Below are 16,663 nucleotides of genomic sequence, written 5' to 3'. Positions count from 1 at the left end.
GAGACGGAGGGCCGTGTTAGGACCACCACAGCAGCCCATCACTAACATCGCTGTGTCCTGCATTAGAAAAGCAACGCCCTTTGTTTGAACTAAACCAGGTCATTGCAGGTGTATGGGCAAACGTGCAGGACAAAACGTGTGATTGGGGTGGGCAAGATTGACAAAAAATGAATATTGCATTATCTTAGTGGTGAATGTTTTCAGACACAATCAGGAGTGTGCTGAAATGTGTTCGTAAATGTCATGGTTGAGGTTCAAGTATTGCACAAAACGTGAAAGGATCAATAAATTAACCACAAAAAGAGCAGAAATATCACTTTATACCTCCGTTTTTTTATTACACTTGATGTTTTTGTCTCTTTTTGAGTTATTATAATATTTTTTGGAGATATCTCACCTCCAAGTGTGACTAGAAAATACCAGAATCGTTTTTAAATGTCTCCACTTTTAATTTTTGATTGTTTTTAGTCATAGAACTGTTTTGTCTTTTTATGAATACATCCATATCTTTCACTCCCTCTTATTCTGGTTATCAAAGGCAGCAGAAGATGCCATCAAAGTACAGTGATTTGGAGTAACTGAAGAAGAAAAATAAAACATAAACAGACAGTTTTGATCTCATTTCTTACCCTAAAAGAAAACAAAATTGAGTAACTGTCCAAACTAACTTCTTCTGATGTTTCCTGCTAGTATACTGTACCTTTGGGCTGCCCATTACATTAAACTGTACATTATCAGTGGTGTTGTTGTGTACATTTAGGATGACATGCTTTGATTGTACCCGTCTTGTCTGTGAGGAGGTAGACCAGCCGCCCGAGCTCCTCTGGGATGGTACTGGTCCTCACCACCGTCCCGGGAATGTTCTCATCCTTCATGATCATCCATCCATACGCTGCTTTCCCCATGTCCAGGTTCACACGCAAACTGCACACAAACAAACACATTTTAGCCATGTTTTAGAGGATAAATACATCTGGAAATTACAAGTTTACTCATTATTTGAACAACTAATCAGCCATTCAGCATTTGAGAGAGTTTAAATGTTTGTATGAAACATTTTACCCATGTTTATCATCAAAACCTGCTTCCTTAAACGTTCCTGCAATTTAGTTATGAATATACTGTCAAATCTAAACTGAGCCGCTGAACTTTAAAGCTGAGGACTTTTTAATAACTGAGGTAAAAAAATAAAAAAGCTTCCCCCATAAAGTATATTGCAAAAGCAGCAAATTTGTGTCAAAATCAGACCACTGTGCGCCGTCTGTGTCCAATTGTAAAACATTTTATGGTTCTCAAATCTGGAATAAAGCACCAGCTACGTCGCTAAAATATATTTTGGGGTGTGTACTTCACCCCTGTTTTGTTTTGCCGTCCCTTCTAAAGCTGCAAATGCACTTTAACAATCAGGTCCACCAGCTTGAAGTCCATAGAGATAATAAAACGTCCCAGCTCCAAACAATTCTGAACATAAAATTCCCATTCCAAAAGGTAATCCATATTTACATTGCGTCATGTTTACCTGATGGGAATGATGTATGAGAAGAGCACAACGAATCGGAAGAGGTTTCTGAACCAGGGCCCGCTGAAGCCCTGCAGAGCGACCATCACCACGGACAGGACCACCTGAGCCAGGAACAGCGCTTTGGTCAGACGGTTCAGCTCCAGGTCCAAAAGCCCCACCTGTCACGAGACATTAAACTGTTCACATACAGCAGTGGCCTCTTTATAGTGCTTCGATACATACATTATCCGTTTGTGTTTCTAAAGCGTCTAAAGAGCTAAAATTACAAAAACGCACCATTTCTTTCCCATCTGTATGTGCATTTATAAAATACTGACTCCATTTACTGTTCAAAAGTGATACAAACTGTGTCTTTGTTGGCAACCATTTGGTTTTTTTAATATATAATTACTTGGGGCACAGACGCCTTGAAGTAGAAAAAAAACAAAACTGAAAATATGGGACGCTATTAGCCATTTCAGCAACAACAAACTTTTGCAAAAACGTTTGAAAACTAAAATGACAACTTGTGCCTTCGAAAACAATGACGTGGAAATCATGCACGACGCTGGTAATAAATGATGTTTGCTTGTTTTGCTCGGAAAATGAAAAAAACTGAATATGCCTTTGATTTTTCCACCCAAAACCGCATATGTTTATTTACCAAACCCAGCACAAAAATAGACAAACAGCTTTATTTCCTCGCTGAATGCACGGGGGGGTCTGAAGAGGGCTCAGAAATAAATAGAAGAGTTCCCATATTGAGACGCTTCTTGAGTTTGAATCGGACAAAAAGCGGGTCAGAGTTGTCCTTTATTTTTCGAGTGTCTGTTGCAGCCAATGGAGCATGTGGGAAAAAGACGCCAAATAAAGCAACGGCCTTCCCCCTTTTCTCCCGCAACACAGAGCTCCTTTTCAAGTGACGCACCACGCTTACAAAAACAGCACAACGTAACATCGGTAGCCTGGCAAATAAAAGAACAAGGAAGAAGAGGAAAAGAGGGGAGGAGGGGCGGGACTGTGCAAAAAGATCAAGCATTCCTCTAGGGTTTGCAAAGTGTGGTGCACGAACCTCTTCTGATGACATGTCAGATTTGCATTTATATTAAAGAGATTTTAATTATTATTGAATTATTGTTTACATTTTACACATTCATTTTGTTTAATTAATTAACATATTTATCTTTAATTTAATTATTTCAGGCCCAAAAATTACTAATCAACATTACAGCAAATATGCCTGGACTAGAGATGTTGGAGTTAATCGATAATGTAGCGTTCACACTGCGGCGTCAGGGTGTCCACTTTACATTCAAAGTTGTGTTTTGTGACACAGAAGTTAAACAAAACTGAGCTTTTGTCGGCCGACGCAGCACGGCAACCAAAGAGATTACACTCCAATGACGCACACACGCATTTCATTACCCGGAAGACGGACCAAAACAAACCCTGCACCTGTCAAACGCAGCTCTTGGATGATGATATTCACTAAACTCTGCTCACCTCTGAAGTATCTGGTGGCGCCAGACAAGCCCCCGAGCCAATTGCCTCGTTTTTAGACTTTGTAAAGACATTACACCAAAGCCACGGCCTCAACCTGGACTGCCATCACACCAAGAGAACAGCAACACCAAGAGAACAGCAACACCAAGAGAACAGCAACACCAAGAGAACAGCAACACCAAGAGAACAGCAACACCAAGAGAACAGCAACACCAAGAGAACAGCAACACCAAGAGAACAGCAACACCAAGAGAACAGCAACACCAAGAGAACAGCAACACCAAGAGAACAGCAACACCAAGAGAACAGCAGCACCAACACCAAGAGAACAGCAACACCAAGAGAACAGCAACACCAAGAGAACAGCAACACCAAGAGAACAGCAACACCAAGAGAACAGCAACACCAAGAGAACAGCAACACCGGGAAACACAACAACTGGACATGCTGGTCGTCCAAAGCGTCTCCCTTCAAATGTAGACGTCGAGCGTCTCGTGCGACTTTGGATGCTGTGGTCTGAACTCACCATAATCGTGATTATTAAAGTTATAATATAATAAGCTCCACTCCAAAAAAGTGCTTTTTTTTGACTGATGAAATTAATTACACTTTTTTTTTTTATCCAGTTTGATTTTGTAAAGCAATAAAAGTTTTCATGTGGCAAAAATCGTGAATAATCATAAAATAAGATAAGATAAGATAATCCTTTATTGTCCCACATGGGGAAATTCCATTGATGCAACGCAGGTAGATACAGAGATAGATACAGAAGAAAAGAACAAATAACTTATAGGAAGTTTGAAAAACACTCTCAGTAGAAGATCTCTTATAAAAATCTTAGGATGTAGGTGTTATTTCTAACTTTATATCGTGACATCCCCAGCCTTTGTCCAAAAACAAAATGCTGGTTCGTTTTTGGACAATCAAAGTTTATTTAGTGAGATTTAGTCTTGTTCAGACCTGGACCTGGTTTACTTCTGATTGTAGTTTATGCCTTTTCTCAGATTTGGTCCTGGCTTAGAGCTCAAAATGAGACAAAAAAAAAAAAAAAAAAAATCAGACATTTGTTTTATTATGCAAATACTATTGTGCCACAATCTACTTAAAATGCACAAATCTACAAGTGTTAAAATTCACAACATTGGACTGACGGTTTAATTCAATTTAAATTGTATTTGGTCGCACTTTATATTTACTCTTTCTATGCATTAGTCTTTGTATTATTTTCTATATGAATGAACTAATAAAAGACGCCTAACAACTTTGTACGTCTTCATTTGAATCCAAATCACAGAGCAGCAGCAGAGACTGAGGGCTGGGGCGGGCATGTCGTCCCGAGCCGGTGCCTCCCTAACATGATGGTTCATGGTTGAGCTATTGAGAAAAATAGGGGGTTTGGGGTGGATTAAAATGAAGAAAAATTAAGACGGAAAGAGGAGGGGAGCGACCGCAGTGCACGCCTGGAAAAGCAGAAAGCATCCCCCCTCCGCCGCGGACAATGGCCGGTCTAAACTTCCCGAGCTTTTGCCAGGGATCGGATGAAGTCATTATTCATTCAGACGACGGGAAAGGGACTCAATTACCACGAGCTAAAGATGTTATCAATGAATAAAAGTGCATATTTTAGCCCATTCATCGCACGGCTATTAAAAGTGAAAGCAAAGATCGGGTCTGCCTGTGTGGCTCGTATTTTTGCATATGTGTGAAATCTGATAAAGGCTTAGAGCGCATGAATATTCAGTGGTCTGCAACTAGCGTTTGGTTCACGTCGAGTCCGGAAAATTAAGTGAAATTGATTTATAAGCGGGCGGTAAACAACTCCACTGCCTGGGACTGTTTAAAAGCAGACAGGCGAGTATTGGATTGTGGATTTGTTCAAATAAACTCTGCAATAGTCTTTTGTCAAATAACATTGTGGTCTGTCGGAGTGGTTCAAACAAAGAGCGAGTCTGTGTCCGTCTACTTAGATTGATCAACTCTCACTATTGTCCAAACAAAGGCAAAAGGAGTAACTGGAGAGAATTGTCCCCGTCTTTATCCCTTAGAGTAAAATCTTCCCTTAAAACTCCACTGCTTTGCCCGCGATTTTAACTCATCCATTGCTAATTCTATAGTCTGTCTCGTCGAGCTTTGTGAATGAAGTTGGATTGGTTTGTATTATTATGTATTATATTACCCATTTCTGACGGCTACGGAGCGGCATTCCCGGTTAAGTGGGAATTCAGTCAATTTAAATGGAGAACTAGAGAAAAGTCTCACTATTGAAATATTAAACGACGGTATTTGCATTAAATGTTCCATGTTCATACGCAAAAAACAACTTCTCTGGGCGGCTTTGAAACAGCTTTGTCGACTGTATAGAACGTATTTACTGTTGCCCGGCAGCGCCAAACAAAATAATACGTGGAAAGAGGGACACGAGTAATGGCTGCCAACAAAAAAAAGGAAAGCATTTGTTTCTTTACTGACCCCTGGTGCCTCATCCATGTTTTTTGGACCTATTTTACAACGTTAAATCTGTTAAGTGATCTGTTCTTTTCTTCTGGATCTGCCTCTGTATCTACCTGCGTTGCACCAATGAAATTTCCCCATGTGGGACAATAAAGGAATATCTTATCTTATCTTATCTTAAATATTGTCAGCAATAGCGTATCAAACGAACAAAAACCTAACAAAATAGATTCTACAACCGTATTTTCCGGATAAGACCTTTTTACATAGTTTTGACCAGGACGATGTGATATTATTCATTATTTTCACATGACAACCACAAGAGGGCGCTCTAGGCTCTAAGCGACGCAGAAGCGACTTCCTCTTCCTCCGGAGTTTGTGGAGTTGTTTAGAAGTGACACAGAGGAAGAAGAATTCAATGGATTTAGTGATTTGGGGTAAAACTGATGCTTTGGTAAACCTGTTAGCATGTTCTTTATGCTATAGTTATCTGAATAACTGTTAATATGTTACGTTAACATATCAGACACTTACCACAGTTCTGTCTGTGCGTCATGTAGCTGAAGGTGTTAGCGTTAGCATACGTATACCTATTCACCATGTTCTCTAATCAGTTATAATTTTAAATTGCATTTCAAGATTAAATGTCTGTTCTCGGTCTTGGATTTTATCAAATAAATTTCCCCCAAAAATGCGACTGATACTCCAGTGCCACTTATTTGTCTTTTCTATTATGCATTTTTGGGGCGACTTATACTCCGGAAAATACGGTAGTGATGTCGCAAATAAAGGTGAACAACACTGGCAAAATAAACTGATTTTAAGGTGATTTAAAGATAAAGAAGTTCACTGCTTGAAGATACATTTCCAACCAAACATCTCCCACATTTAAGCAGCGATATGTACATTTGTATTGACGTTTTAAATAGATCTCTGAGGTCGCGGTGCACTACTTCTCACTCGACTCGAGGCTGGACGTGCGAGTATTGAATCGTGGCCATGTTAGAATGAACCAGTCTGTATTGGGGGGCGGCCGTTTGTCAGATTACATCGTCTCCGCTCTGTGATGCCGGTCCGTCTCTCCCCTTTCCGAACAAAGCAGTGCGTCCGAGTCCGTCCAGGGGCATTGATCAGCTCCTGCCTTTGTCCAGGACAGTGTCACAACAGATTATAAGGGGCCAAAACGCCGGGAGTCGCAGTAGACCACACCGTATCGACTTTCCCCCCCTCAGTCTCCGTATTGGCACTTCTGACATCATCTCCTTGAAATATTGAATTCCTCTCAGCTGCCGATCGTACACAAAACACTCGCCCGACCGCATCAGCATCAGCTTTAATAAAAGTGCGAGGCGTCAACAAGAAGATCAAGTAAAGAGCTTAATATGGCCAGGGAACTGTGGGCGATAGTAAGTATGTTCAGATATTACAGCGAGTACATTTGTAGCTGGTCACTGCACACGGCCGTCGAGTCTTTGGGTAAAACAGACGTTGGTGGCAGAAAGAAAGAATGAATAATGTGCATAAAAACTGCATAAACACTGGTATTACAGGGACTACTTTGGTCTGTGCACGAGAGTGTGTACAATTCAAATAAAGATTAAGATTATTATACTTTGATTATTTTAATTGTCTCTGATCTAAATCTACACTAAAAAATAAATTTGAAGTACTCTTATCTGCTCGTTTATGTTAGATTAACTTAACTTTATCATTCAGAAAGTTTGACTTGATAAAGCTGGTTACAAACTAGAGGAACGCTCATGTATTACGTTTGGTCATTGTGTCGATAAGGGTAAATGATCATAAAAGCATCGATTAACAATAATGGTAACTCTGGATATTGTGACACTACTGTAGAGTGTAAATCATTTCAGCACAGGTTAAGATCGGCTTTTATCAGTCGACCGGGGTTTATCAGTCCAAATCTATCGGACTAAATCTTACAAATATTCATTAATCTCCTCGATCGGGGGACAAAAACTCAATGGGGATTCTGTGGGATTAACTTTTGGCTGAAAATGTCATTTAAATCCTTGATTAGTTAATTTCCCTTTTGGTTAATTAGCCACGAGCGCTGACCTTTCGCATTGACAGGTCTAACTTTATCTGGAAAGTCAAGGTTAAAAAAAGCACCTTGTGGAAGTGATTGATTGGTGATAAGAGGCGGGGGGACGCGAGCAGGGCGGCGACGGGGAGAACAGAGGCTATTTTTGAGCTGTTTGTGTTTGTTTGTGATTATGTTTGTGATTCTGTTTGTGCTTCTGTTTGTGCTTCTGTGGCCACCCAAGACCGTCGATCCACAGCGCGACGTGGCAATACCAGAATAAAGTGATACAATCAGATGTTAGTTATGATGACGCGATTAAACTACATCTAGGTTAGATTTCACTGGACTGAAATTACAATTATAATGAGAAGAAACATCATGATTTTATAGTTAGTCAGGTGAAATTTGCTTTGATTCACAAAGTCTAACGGATTTTCAATGAAACTTCCTGAATGAAACAGTCATGAACAGCCTGATAAAAAAGTACTTTACACGTAGTTTAACTTTTTTAGAGAATAGATTGAACAGAAATGACACATTGTTGCTGCCCACGATTCTTCTCAGTTCTTATGATTATATTGTGAGGCTTCCATACGAGGTTGGGCGAGTCTTAAGAGTGCGCTAATAAAAATAGACATCTGTCCCTTGCATTTGTCTCATCCTGGAGACACGTGTTAGGAGCCGTGGGCAGAAACCAGGGAACTGTCTCCAGGGTCACAGTGCACCTTTATCCTTTGTTAATTACATGAATCCTCCCCAGAACTTTTAATTGACATTTCAATTGACAGATGTTCTATTTGCAGAGTAGAACGTGAAGTTATTAGTTTATTATCAGGATTCCCAAACAGCCAACTCTACAAAGAAATAAAATACAAAAATCAAAAATAACAAGGATGGTTCCAACTAAGGCCACAAAGTTCAGAACAAAATGTATTAATATAGGATTTAAAATCATTTGCTGCATGATCGTGTAACCATAAAGCCACATTTTTGCTTATTTGCTCTTCTATTTCCCTTTTTACTCATTAGTCTGTAGCAAAACTGATACACTGAGGACAAACTGGGAATGACAAAAAGGCACAGAGACTGGGGCAGCTTACAAAACATACTGATGCCAAATATGAACAAAATGTACAATACAAATATCTAGGAAAACCTTGCATTCTCACGATACTGATACAGGAACCGATATCTCACCCATCATGAGTTTTCCCTTATTAGGCAAGGACTTTTTCCCCAATCAAAAGATACATTATTTGGTTTTAAATGATGACTGTCTGTGGTCACATTCTGAAACCCAAGGATAAACTCTTTCCTTAAAAATGTCTTGATGTCTTCGCTAACCCTTCGTGGAGCGCGAGCCGTGTTCTGTGAGTGAAATCCCCAAACCTCTTGGTGCATTCACCTTGTTCTTGGCGTAGGACGTGTTGAGAACGCTCCTGGTCTCTTTGCCGGTGTAGATCACAACCCCGATGACGGTGCCTGCCAACCAGAGGACAAGAAAAGTAATGTAGCTCATTAAGTGCCCCCCAACTCTGCCCCGCCGGGCCCCCGCCGCCGCCGCCTCCCCCACGTAAACAAACGCACACTAATCTTGGTCAAGTAAGATGAACTGCACCGGAGGAACACAACGAGGGCCCGAGATAGAGGTTTTTAATACGTTTAGACTCTCAATGAACCACGGGAAGCTTATAAGCCCGATCAATAGGCCGCCATCTTTATTTGCCAATTCATTACATTGTCCAATTACAAAGGATTAACAGAGCATTAATATTAAATGAACCTTGTGGGAAAAAACTGCTAATAAACCTGAATACAAGCCCTAAAAGTTAAACATTAGCAAAAGAAAGCTTGGATGGAAGCTTTTAATGATCAAGTAAAGTAAAGTACATTTTGGCCCCAAATACGGTATTTTTTTCCAAGACATGTTGTTTAGTTGCTTTACTTTGACACGAAAACTTGATTATTTGGCTTTTTCCTCCTCATTTTGGCCACTGCACAGACTGAACCCACCTAAGGCCCATAGACCGCTAATGAGAATACAGCAGAAGACGAATGAGAGAGCGAACAGGGACGTGAGAAATGGCCGCGGTCTCAGCGTGTACAAAAGGTTTCAATTTGAATAAAGCACAGGCTAATTCTCTCGTCACAGCTGGAGCGGGAGGGAAGACACCGGCGTCCCAGAACCAGAGGTACAGCCCAAAAACGTGACCGGGAAAATACGGAGAAATGCCAAGAAATGTCTAAAAGTTTATCGCAATTTTCTCTCTCCGTATCTTTGTCAGTAATTATACGTCGTCTTTTAGAAAACTTTTACTATTGGATTTACATATGAATTTCAACAATGTAAACAAGACTTTAAGCTTTAAGTCAGTGCCATATATGACAAAAAATAGACAAATTTATTTCTTAACTACAAAAAAACAAGCAATTATCAAGACATTTTAAATAATTTGATCTCTGTTTGATCACAATTTTGATTAATTAGCCAGATTTACTAAAATACATATCATAAATGCTAAACTACATTGACAAAATTGCAAAAAAATTAAAATAAATATATAGTTAACCAAAATCTATATCATAATTAAATCGAAGAACATTGTTTATATCTTTGGACCAAACAAAATGTCTTGGAAATCACCAATTTATCATCATAATCGAGTTAAAAATGCTCTAATAAAATCTACATTATTTTCAAGTCTCTTAATCTAATATTTGTTATGAACTTCTAGTACTTTTATGGTATGGCAGCTTATATTTGAACATGAACGGTTTGGTGTGATTCAATAAACGCTCATTAGCAGCAAACGGAGCGGCCTCTTATTGGATCTTCTCTAAATATTCTTGCCTCTGGAGGAGCCGGGCGCTCGGGGACCCGGGACAGATTCCCGAGCAGCCGATGATGTAATTGTTGAGAGAAGCAGGTTCTGGTGTTGAAGGTCAAGCCGAGGCGCAGACCGCGGGTCGATCTGTGGCCGCGGCCCAAAACAGCAGCCGCACTCTCGACTGTCACAACCGACGCTCGCAGCGTTACGTCAGCGCGAGCGAACTGGAGGAATGCAAGGGACACGTGACGAACCACGGGGGCGGAGTCTGTGCTACTGGCCTCAATGTCATTATATTACAAGGAAAGAGGAAAGAAAGCACCTTGAATCTTTGGTTTAAGGCAGTTAGAGTTTATTATTTAGCTGTATTATGTTACTTTTTGTATCCATAGAGCTGTTATTACTTTTGGCGACTCACAGTAAAAACCCAACTTGTGCATGGTCATTTTTACGCAATAAAAAACCTGCAATTTAAACATTCGATCTCCTAAGAATAAACATAGAGCGGTACCGACCTGAAGCGACCACAGTGCTGGCCCACAGCGTGTTCTCGATGCTCAGACTCTCGTGAATCTGAGGGTCGATGTCCTCCTGGAAAAGTGGCAAACATTCATCTAAAGTTACAAAAGTTTTTAAGAATCGTGACAGTGTTGATGTTCAGCGCAATAAACCGCAAACGACCAGGGATAAGTCGTACGGTTTAAGTTTGATCCTGGCTCCGTTCTGAGCTTTGGCCACGACACTTCACCAGCTTCATGTGTGACTGTGGTATCTTAGTGACTGCGTACACGCCGCTGGCACAGATCGGCGGCCATGTTTTTGAGAGAGTGAATGATCGAGGCCGAATAGAACTCAGGATCGAACGGCCAAAACCGACAGCAGCCGTGCAAAACGTCCATGGAGATACATTAAAGGCGGTATGGACGATTTTTCGGCGATTTGAGAACGCAGGCGGAAGTGCGCATGCGCACTTCCCCGTGCGGACTGATACAACACACACATGCGTTTGTTTATTAACGTAACGGAGTGTGATAAAATGTGCATATATGATTATATTTCTGTCATGTATTTTATCTGCATAATAGTGATATTTTATCTGCATTATTAGTCTAAGAGAAGAACGGGTGTGTGACAAACTGCAGTGAAGGGGTCGTAAATATGGGCCAAAGGATGTTTACCCTAGGGGGGGTGACAGCCCAGAGGAGTTTGGGTAATGTTTACCCAAGGCTTGATCTCTACGGAAAAATACCAAGTGCCTTGATGTGAGGCTGACCAATGAGAAATGTGATCCGCCTATTCCAGAATATCTAATAAAACCAACCAGCATGGGAAAAAACGGGGTGAGACGCAGGAGGTTCAGCCAGGCTCCTTACAACGGCCTGGCTGACACAGCCCAGCGTTTTCTTCCAAGCTTGCCATACAAATGTCTGATATTTCTGTGTCGTTTCATATTCTAAGTTGAATTGTGTTCTCTATGTGTTAAGGAATAGCATCGGTGCAGGTCTCATCCCAAGGACATTTTCTTGGAGATGTTACGGGAGACGAGCGCATCGCATCGCTCGTCTCCCGTAGATTTCTGTCCACTTCTGAGTCAGCTCGAACTGTCTTTCTCCGTCTTCATTTTGCCCCGTACACTGAGGGAACTATATTATGATAGATCCAAGCGCTTAGGCACGCGGAAACGTGGGGACGAGCCTGACGCGGCTGCAGGTGAGCGACAGGTGCGTTTTATGATTGATACGTGGCAGGACAAATGATTTATCCACGCCACGAGGAAATATGATAAAAAATTTGCTGAAAAAAAACGTCCATACCACCTTTAACTAAAACCACGTTAAAAAGTAAAAGAAACACCTAAACTGCTAGATCACAAATACATTTATCCCTCTATAGCAGGGGTGTCAAACTCATTTTGGGCCGTGGGCCAAATTTCGACGCTCAGGCTGGGCCGCGGGCAAAACATAACGTAAAAAATAAACTATAAGAACTATATGAAATAATAATTTAAATAAATCTTACAATATCTGGGATGTAAAATCATGTGTTGCATGGTTGTGTAGACAGACAGTTGTGTGCTAATTGCTCTTCTATTTCCATTTTCACTCATTAATCTGTTCAAAAAGACAAATCTGATGCACCAAACTGCAACGACAAATGGGCACAAAAATATTGGTGCCAAATATCAGCAAAATGTTATACTAGACCGAAAATCAATACATGGGGAAACCCTCCGATATCACAGACGACTGAAATCACATCCCTAACGCGAATGGCTGTTATATGTCATTGTCTTTTTCTTCAGGCAGTACAGTAACAGTAACTATAGTAACACCTGCCGTGTCCCTCTCGTCTCATCCCTGTCCAGTCGCACCTGCCGTAGCAATAATACAGTAGCCTCTTCATCAATCGCTGCCGTAGATTTGGCCGGGCGATACGGGCTCCTTTAAAAACAGTACGGAGCGAGCGCATAGATGAGATTTCGCAGATAAACGCGTCTCTGGGGGGGCGTCCCGTTTCACTTGCCCACTCCTTACTCGCTCCCTTAAATAAAGACGAAAGGTGAAAACGGCTTGAGTCAGGAGTGCCCAGGCCCAGGGCTCCGGTTTCGTCTCAAATTGCTCGACTGATATGATAATTATGATACCTAAGCAGCCACATCCGGCCGGTCCACTCTGACAGAGAGAGGTGCATGAAAAATAAATGGCAGGTCAGAGAACGCTTGACCGCACTGACATTGGCGTCTTAAATCAGGGCTTCATAACTCAGTGGCACCCAAGATTCTTCTTCTTGTAAAAATGCAGACCCAATATATTTGACTCCATTTGTGTCCCCCCCCCCCCCCCCCCCCCCGCGCTTTTACTATGTATTATTTATTGCCCCTGGAGGGATAAATGATGTAATCTAAAAATGAAATTAAGATCAAAAAATGATTGAATTTTTGGGTTACAATTCTCATATATTTACACTTTTCCCCCACAGATCAGCATGAATAATAAAACATCCATTTGCACCACGTCACTTCTCTGATTGGGTCCGCCACAGGGCAAGCAGGTGACGCTACAAGTTACAGGTCACATCTGTGGAGCGGCGACCCAGCTCAAAGTAAGAATGCACATTTTTCAAGGCATTTCTTAAAGCAATAAATAGTCCTGTAATTGAACGAATGAAAGATTGACATGTTTAACACCATTCTCTGGGACATTGCAAGCAAAGTGATGACATCTCCATGGAAACAAGCAGGTGGCAAACCCCCCCAAAGAAAAAGAAAAGTTACATTGTGCACCTTAAAATTAAATCTCAATTTAGAATCAGCTGAATTACTGAATACCAAACAATACCACATTTTCACACCATGATTAAAATGTCATAACAATCCAATATCTTTACTTTCCTGCTTGAATAAGGTTTGTATGAACCCGGTTAACTATCCCACCGCTACATCCGCTTCAGAAAAAACAAAACCCCTCATAAATAGGTAAGTTCATTTGCCGGGGATCGTGTGGGAACCTATTTTTTTTCCCATCGCGCTCGGGCTAAAAGCACAGGCTCTGCAAAGGAAGGCCGCGGAGGATGAATGAGTAGAGGAAATGCTCGTTCACTAAACCTGCTGTGTGGCCAAATGTGAATGCCAGCCACAATGGTCGCCTTTGTGCCGCAGTTCTGCTCACTGTGGGGGCTGCGCTAATCTGCTATTAATAAAAAACCAAGACGAAAAAAGGGGGTAAAAAAAAAAAGAAAATATCACCAAGCAACAAGTGAGAAGGGATGGACGGGAAACGGGGGGCTGTGATGTAAGGCTGCAGATAACTGTAGACACACAAGAAGCCATTGTCGGCACTTGTCAACACAGGCCAGTGATATACACGGAGCGGTTTGTAAAGAAAATCTGCATGCGCTAAAACATTTGTCTCCGCGGCCGTTAAAACGTCGGCGGTACTGTACCCGGGTGAAGTTGCCCTCGAAACTGTGGATGTCCAGCTGCGGCTTCTGGGCGTGAACGAAGGCTTTGATGGAGAAAAGGTCCTGAAACAAAAAAAAAAAGAACACACTGGACTGAGAGTGGAATCTATAAATCTCATCTGTTGCTTGTTTGCGCGGGACAGCGTGTATTAATGAACAAACAACAAGAGCCATAAATAAGGTGCAAATGGATCAGAGCGTGGCATGGAGGGTGCCTTAGTAAAACGCAGTACTTTTAGTCCACTATCGCACTAAAGTATACTTAAACGTTAACCTAAAGACTAGAAAAGTCTCAAACTAGAGCTGGGCAATATGTCAAAAACATTCACTTCAATCATGTCTTTATTTTATATTATTTCCGGGGCTAAAAACAGATAAAAATGTATTTCAATATTGATTTCCTGAACGCAAATAAGAAAACAAAAACATTTGAATTTATTCCTCCTTTATTCCTTGCTTCATTTTAACAAGGATTTACCTTCGACCTCATGATTACAAAGACCCAGGCTGATCAATAACTACCTCTCGTATGATTTAGCTGCGATTTGTGACCTTTTGTGGCTGTTTTGTAAAACTAGCCTCAATGAAATCTGATATTAGCTAAAGAAGTTGGTAAGTTAGTTTACAATAGACGAGCAGCGATTAAAGAATAACATTTACCTTTTATTAAAGTCATTCTGAACTAAACAAGCTAGAGCTCTGTCAAACGCCAACAGGAGCGCCGTTGGCTTCAGCTGCTAAACTGATTTTAATGATGATTATTCAGTGTGACAGTACAGTGGCTCTGGTCCAAGCAGGAATTCCATTTCAAAGAGCAATAGGAAGATGTAGTTATTATAAATGAATCATGAAGAAAATGTCATTATTTAACTTATTGTTTGGCTGTAGCTTTAACCATATAATGAATGACATAAATACTACTGTTTACATTGAAAACATTCATTTTTATAAGGTGTTTTAGCACAGTAAGGCCCAATGACACTCAAATGCCCAAATGTGTTAAAAAGTAAGTAAGTCTGATAATAATCAATGAAATCTGACGTCTCTGGCTCAGTTAAACTTGAATTGCCTGATCAAATAAAGCGGTAGGAACCAGGTCTGGACACCAGGTCTGGACACCAGGTCTGGACACCAGGTCTGGACACCAGGTCTGGACACCAGGTCTGGACACCAGGTCTGGACACCAGGTCTGGACACCAGGTCTGGACACAGGGCTAAAGCTAAAGGGACAGTGGTGATGGCATCATTACCCCGACAGCAGGAAGTCTCTGTGTGCAGCCAACAGCCACTTTGAGCTTCCAGTCCGTCTCTCCATCCAGCTGATCTGTGCGGATGAAACAGGAGCCTGGAAAGACACGTCACAATAGTTACACAAACAGTCACGCAAACAGTCGCGCAAACAGTCGCGCAAACAGTCGCGCAAACAGTCGCGCAAACAGTCGCGCAAACAGTCGCGCAAACAGTTGCGCAAACAGTCGCACAAGCAGTCGCGCAAGCAGTCGCGCAAGCAGTCGCGCAAGCTTTAAAGATAAAAGAATAAGCCCGGGATCTAGGCAGTGTTTGATCAGAGTTACTATGGCAGGATGTCTTAGCCAATTGGGTAAACAATATTAAATGCTGATTATTTTAAAGATTATATTGAATTATGGAGACTAAAACAAGCAGTTACCCAAGTTATACCAGTTATATTTAAGTAGGTTCCCCAATGAAAAAGACAGAGTTAGGCCTGTCACTATATCACTATATCCAGCTGGAACAATATTATTATTCATTTTTATTGTGTTGTGTGTATCTTTTCTTTTTGATATTTTTGGTAATGTACAAACATGTCAGCTGCAGAGAGTTACATAACACACATAAACTACTTAAACTAACAACTTATGTGTTTTATTTTGCTTTATTACACCTGGTGATTTTTACAATATGATTCCTTTGGGGAATATTTAACCTGGGATTTTCAGGTTAACGTGTCAGTGGCATAAAGTGGTGTCGATATTATCATGTATCACGATCATTTTGTGAACAATACGTCGCACTTAAAAAATTTGCTATCTTGACAGACCTAGAAAAAGACTCTTATGTCGCTCTCAAACATTTCAGATATTTGCTTTTCCAAATACGACCAGGACCAAATCTGGACTAAAACATAATTAAACTGGTAAAAAACACGTCACGTCAATAGTTAGAAAGTTAGAAAGTCAGAAATAGCCCATAGTCAGAACATTCATAAATACATGGCACAAAAACAGGCTTTAGTCCATTTATTTACAAAGACCGCACAGAACGTCTTAGTCCATGTCAACCGTACGGCAGTGTTAACATGACTGAGCGTCTGAACACACGCAGGACATTAAGAAAGTGTTTCAGAGGCTG

At 41.0% G+C, this 16,663-nt stretch overlaps 1 protein-coding gene across 3 annotated transcripts in view; it reads right to left on the bottom strand.

The window, feature by feature from the left end:
* The window catches only part of atp9b (ATPase phospholipid transporting 9B), a 46,615-nt gene that overhangs the window by 17,248 nt on the left and 12,704 nt on the right, over nt 1–16,663 (bottom strand). For all 3 annotated transcript variants that reach the window (XM_072448137.1, XM_072448138.1, XM_072448139.1), the window contains exons 8-13: nt 15,541–15,635; nt 14,273–14,353; nt 10,846–10,921; nt 8,908–8,984; nt 1,520–1,680; nt 782–924 (exon numbers count right to left, since the gene is read on the bottom strand). In XM_072448137.1, coding sequence (XP_072304238.1) covers nt 782–924; nt 1,520–1,680; nt 8,908–8,984; nt 10,846–10,921; nt 14,273–14,353; nt 15,541–15,635 — 633 coding nt within the window. The remainder of the gene's footprint in view (nt 1–781; nt 925–1,519; nt 1,681–8,907; nt 8,985–10,845; nt 10,922–14,272; nt 14,354–15,540; nt 15,636–16,663) is intronic.

This window comes from Eucyclogobius newberryi, unplaced genomic scaffold (assembly GCF_026437365.1).
Source record: "Eucyclogobius newberryi isolate DKJ021-1_F unplaced genomic scaffold, fEucNew1.0.hap1 SCAF_16, whole genome shotgun sequence".
NCBI lineage: Eukaryota > Metazoa > Chordata > Actinopteri > Gobiiformes > Gobiidae > Eucyclogobius > Eucyclogobius newberryi.
The sequence above is the reverse complement of the archived record's forward strand: the minus strand, read 5'-3'. Positions and strand labels throughout refer to the sequence as shown.